Genomic DNA, 5,636 nt, shown 5'->3' on the forward strand with positions numbered 1-5,636 from the left:
ATGAAGCCGCCGCTTCCGGCAAGCTTCAAGGCCCTCTCGCGCCGGATCTTCCGCCAGGCGGCCCTGGTGGTGGCGGCGCGGAGGCCTCTGCACGCGCGAGCATTCACGAGCCGGTTCCGCGGCGGCGGGGCTATGGCGGCGTCGTCGGCGGAGGGCGGAGCAAGGCCTCTACACGGGCGGGCGCGGGCGCTTCTCACGAGCCGGTTCCGTGGCGGCGGGGCTATGGCGGCGGTGGCGGAGGGGCCCCTACACGGGCGGGCGTGGTCGCTTCTCACGCGCCGGTTCCACGGCCGCGGGGCAAGGGCGGCGGTGGCGGAGGGCGGCGGCGGGCCTCTACACCTACACGGGCGGGCGTGGACGTTTGTCACGCGCCGGTTCCACGGCGGTGGGGCAATCGCGGCAGAGCCGGAGGGCGGCGCAAGGCCTCTTCACGGACGACGGGCGTGGAGGCTTCTCTCGTCCCGGTTCTGCGGCCGGGCAATGGCGGCGCGGTCGCGATCGCCGTGGACGCCGGCCGGCTGGAGACTACTGCACGTACGCGTCTCTCTCTCTCTCTCTCTCTCTTTTTCTCTATCTCTCTAAACAGTAAACCCTATCGCTGACCTCGATCGCCATTCTTTTGTTGCAGAGGGGGATGCGGGGCGTCGCTGCGATCCCCAGTTCATGCCACCGATTCCACTTCTTCAGGAGGTTGGTAGCATGCATTGCATAATTAACCTTCTTGCTAGAGCTTAATTAATCAGCTACCAACATACTCACATTGATCGCTCTTGGAGTAGTTTCTTTCCATTTCTTGCAGCCCAAGTTAATTACATCTTGCCTGGCTTGTTGGGTCACCATTAGAATTAGTCGAGCTTCATGCATTAAAATTACCCACATTGAACTACTAGCTATAGCTTAGTTCCATCAATTAGCGATAATGAACAGCCCAGCTGCTAGCTAGTTTCTTTCTTGCCTTGTTTCCGCCGCGAGAATCAAAATTCCCAGCTACCACCTCTGTCCCAAAATATGACGTTTTCGTAGGCTAAACATCATATATTTTGGCACGGAGGTAGTATAATGTATCCTGTAAAGAGAAAAAGGAAACAACATACTAGTATATTATTAGGTACATCGATCTTGGGGGGCTTTTGGTAGAGAAATAATCACGGTAATTAAGATCAAATTGTTCACACACATGTCAAAAATGGTTGCACACCATATATATACAATACAAACAGAAGCATCTCAAAGGCTTTACATCAACTGAAGGAGGATAAGTTTTGTTGCTCTCATGGAAAGCAACAAGTAATTAAGGCACTCGAAAGTAATTAAGCAGTAGAGTAACATGTAGTACAAAATTCAAGCCCTGGAATGGATTCACCCATGACCCTTCCCTTGAGACCTTTCTTCCATCTTTTACCCAAGCTGATGATGGATGACATGACATCCCTTTTAATTTCTTCCATGAGGAAATACTCTCTCAATCCAGTAGCTTAGCCCGGCCCCTTGGTAATCCATCAGCGTTACACAAACTTGCTACGATCCATCAAGCCGGTGCTCCACATCCACTTTGGATTTTGCGCCCATATTCCCTGCCAAGTTCAATGCCTTCCTTATTCGTGACAGCCCTCACTTTCCTGCCAAACCAAGCACCAACATTCAGACATCTCTAAAGGAAGACAGCAAAAGAAAAACATCCATGCAGGATATCTATCATGCCAAAAGTATTGTTCTGAGCTCAAGCACAGACGTGCTCATTGTCCTCCCCCCTTTATTCGCTCCCAGATCGCCAACTCAACGGGTATAGGCTGTTGTATCTCGTCACTTTTCAGAGCCTGTGGCCCACATCAGACAAGTGACACCGTCCGTTAAGCCATGGCTGGCTCGGAAGTGTGATGACGATAGGGGCCGTTACAGTACAGATTCTGTTCCAATGGCGACTCCCGCACCAGCACCGTACCTTCAGGTTGCATAGTATAAATCAAAAACAGAGAAAACGAAACACACACACACACAGAGGAAACGAGCTAATGGTCTGTGCTTACAACTGCTAATCCACCGTCGATAGCTGAGTCCGCTTCAGGCCCCATAACCATGGCGCAATGCACTCTATTTGTCCTTGCACCCAAGCCTGATCTTGCTCCATCTCTTCAGATTTGTCGTCAGGATATTAGTATGTACCCAAATTCAGAACAAAGCAGAAGCACAAGTCACATCATTCGTAGACTGATCTATATAAGCAATGCAATCATAATTTGAAAACTGCAATGGTAACATGCTCGTAAGCCATGCAATTACTGAGCAGCATCAGAAGATGGTCATAAGCATAACACTAGTGTTGTCAAGACAGACAAGCTCCATTGCCTTCATGTATAAATGTTGAAATGGCTGAAACCCAGCACAGTAGACCCATGTGAGCAAATTGACCACACTCACAATCCAACTCCTCACCTCCATCTACCATGCTCACTTTGTACGACACTACACACCGCCTCTCCTTCTGTGTGTATCGCAATATATACGCCTTCCCCTTATCTATCTCCTCCACCTAGTATGCACTGTACTCATACAGGATAAGGCCGAACTGCTCGAACATTGGTCATGTGCCTATTCCGCTGGCATGTCGCTCAATGTCTAAGTTAGCTCTCATGGGCGGTCTCCCTTGCAAATCAGAGCAAATGTCAGACAGAAACAATTTTATTTGCCATGCCAACAAGAATGGCAATGCATTTTACATCTTGATTAAGGAAACTTACACTTCTGGTGGCCTTCTCGGCACACTTCTCCTCTGCATGCAGTGCACAAACCATCACAGGAGCACACGATGAATCCAGCACATGCTCGCGTTTGCTAAATGATACTAGTCGTTACCGCACAATCACTCCTAAATATGAAGGTCCTGTAACTGCTCTGAATGCCACACCTTTTTGCTAAATGACAAACGTACACAACAATGCCTTCAGTTTTGTGTATCACGCCTTCATCTCAGGGAAACCACTTTTGCTTGGTGCAGCCACATCTCATTCTGATTACGAAATCGCTGAATCTTCAACATGAAAATGCCTGTCAACATTTAGCAGTACTGTCCAGAAATCATGGTCATCCACATATGTGAATACTTCTTAATTATCTTCAATAAGTGCAAGTTGTCATTCATTCAGTATCCTCACACCAAGAATACCATATGCACACTCACCAGTTCAGATTATAGTCACTAATTTCTGGAGTTTGTACCACTAAAGTCGACATACCTTCGCGTTCGCCCAGGAGCTCTAGGGTCATATCAACTGGGGATCATGTGTTACGTGTAACACCAAAAGCTTTGAAAAAAAGGACAGACCCAGTGCATAGAAGCTCCCACACAAGGTGGGGTCTGGGGAGGGATTATAGGAACCTAGTCTTACCCCTGCAAAGTGCAATGCAGAGAGGCTGGTTCGAACCCAGGACCTCTTGGCACAAGTGGGGAGGACTTCACCACTGCGCCAGGCCTGCCCTCAACACCAAAAGCTTTGAACTAGGGATTATTCTTCCTCTACTTGAGAGGATAACAAGATCACTCTTTCGAGTCCATCCCTATAATGAAATCCTTTTTGCTGTGGAGTCTGAACATATAGTTACTCTGAATTGCCATTTCATGCTTGTGTTGGCTTGCATTTATATTGCTCACAAATTATCCTTTTGTAGGTACCGCAGTCCCAATATTGCAATAGCTGTCGCTTCAATCGGAGCCCTTGGACTACAGTTGTGGCATATGATGACTAAACAGACCATCAGTTCTTCATGCAATGGCCTGTATGCCCCGCCTTGCATCGCTCAGCCAGAACATAGATCACCAAGAGTGGACTGGGTTGAGGCTGGTGCCGTCTCCCGTGCAGTGAGGCATCAAAAGAGCTGTCGTAAGTATATCAGTCTTCATTATTTAATTAGGAAATTTAATTAATCTAACACATGTTGCACCAATGCATACAAAGATAAATGTAATTATGACACTTCTGTTAATATATGTGAAATTATTTGTATTGCACAACTAAAGGAGAATTGACAGTAAAAGTGCACTGGGCTGAAGTAGCGGCTATTGATAACATGCAATTAAATAGAACATGTTTATGTTTATTTCTATTCATTTTTTGAACTCCTTGTGGCAGATTCTTGCTGGGCTATGGTGGTTGTAGCAGCTATTGAGGCTCTACACTACATCAAAACGAAGGAGTTACTTGTGCTATCAGTTCAAGAGTTAATCGACTGTGACACAAAAAGCTTCGGATGTGCGGGTGGCTACACTGAAAATGCGCTTGAGTACGTACAGAAAAATGGTCTGTCCAGAGAATCAGACTATGGCTACATGGGCCGGGAACGTATACTAGGTTGCAAGAAAAATAAGGCACCAGCAGCGTCAATCACAGGTTTCAAAACCATCATCAATCCTACTGAAGAGTCCTTGGAGGCCGCAGTGGCGCAACAGCCCGTTATCATTCGATTGCAGTGCTCGCAGAGCTTCCAAGAGTATAAAGGAGGTATTATTGACTCGCCACCAGCTGCACCCAAAAGCGAAGGCATGTTCGTGCACTATGTCCTGATAGTTGGCTATGACACGGACTCCAATGGCATCAAGTTTTGGCGATTCAAGAACACCGCCGGTGAGGGTTGGGGCGAGGGGGGCTTTGGAAGACTCCGCAGGCACATCGCTGACCAGCGAGGCGTGCTGGGTATGTTTATGTATCCAGCAATGTACCCGGTGCTGGACAGCTGACCTTCATCTATCCAGGGTCAAAGAGGAAGGGAGGTCGTGGGCAAAGGCCGGGGCTAATGGCCTTGGGGTATTGCTGCCTCGGACTTAGGATGTGTGCATATGAACTTTGTTGTGTAAAATCAGGTCATGTACAATTGTACATAAGAAGTGCTGCATAGGTGTTGTGTAGGCAACATAGTTCGCTACTTACTGGATTTGTAGTAATTGCTTACAGGGATCTGCTGTAATTGATCACTTGTTGCATCCAGTATACGTACAAACAAAAACAAGAAACATGCATGGATGATGAGGTTGCTTGGCTGCAGTGTGTCCTGTTACCTCGAATCTTATGATGATTTGCTTGTAATGATAGTGACAAAACAGGGATCCGTTGCCTTAGCTGAATTTATGAGCTTTAATTTGTTGCCTAAAAATGTGTCAGCTTCTACTCTCTGGCGTTGCCTCTGCCTACGAGTTTTGTTGCCTACAACCAACACATGGATCTAGATTATCCTGTGTTTTGCCGCTTGTACGTGGTGCAGGCAACATGGTGTGCGATGCGTTCCCGAGCGACATGGTTTACTATTGTTTTTTTTCTTTGCCATGCTTTAAAAGAAGGGCAGAAAACACAAAGATGTGACACCAAAAGGAGATAGAGTGGTGTGCGGGCTTGAGTTTTCGTACATTTGCACGGGAAGATGTGGGCAGCTTGGCTGAAATGAACATGTCAGTCCCACGGACAGGTTGTTGTGCTGAAAGAAAGCAAGCCTTAAGCTGCGAACAAATAAGAGAAAAGATGATAGATGAAATGAACACAGTAAACACGCAATATATGGTTGTGTTGAGAATGTGCCGAAGATCTAAGCAACCACTGAGACAAGCAATTGGCATCTCGGATAAAATAAATTGAAATGGTCTTTATGAA

The 5,636-nt window shown here is 47.1% G+C and overlaps 1 protein-coding gene across 1 annotated transcript; it reads left to right on the forward strand.

Annotated features, from left to right (window-relative positions):
• Positions 1-4,732, forward strand: LOC123082846 (cathepsin K). The gene is made up of 4 exons (XM_044505083.1): positions 1-534; positions 629-690; positions 3,667-3,878; positions 4,128-4,732. The coding sequence occupies exons 1-4, from the start codon at positions 1-3 to the stop codon at positions 4,730-4,732; spliced, it is 1,413 nt and encodes a 470-aa protein (XP_044361018.1).
• The last annotated feature ends 904 nt before the right edge of the window (positions 4,733-5,636 follow it).

This window comes from Triticum aestivum, chromosome 1B (assembly GCF_018294505.1).
Source record: "Triticum aestivum cultivar Chinese Spring chromosome 1B, IWGSC CS RefSeq v2.1, whole genome shotgun sequence".
Taxonomy (NCBI): Eukaryota; Viridiplantae; Streptophyta; class Magnoliopsida; order Poales; family Poaceae; genus Triticum; species Triticum aestivum.

Excerpts from the sequence above, each read along its gene's own strand:
- LOC123082846 (XM_044505083.1), top strand. The coding sequence starts at position 1 with ATGAAGCCGCCGCTTCCGGCAAGCTTCAAGGCCCTCTCGCGCCGGATC. Across the intron at positions 535-628 it reads CCGGCTGGAGACTACTGCAC|AGGGGGATGCGGGGCGTCGC; the intron begins GTACGCGTCTCT and ends CTTTTGTTGCAG. Across the intron at positions 3,879-4,127 it reads GAGGCATCAAAAGAGCTGTC|ATTCTTGCTGGGCTATGGTG; the intron begins GTAAGTATATCA and ends TCCTTGTGGCAG.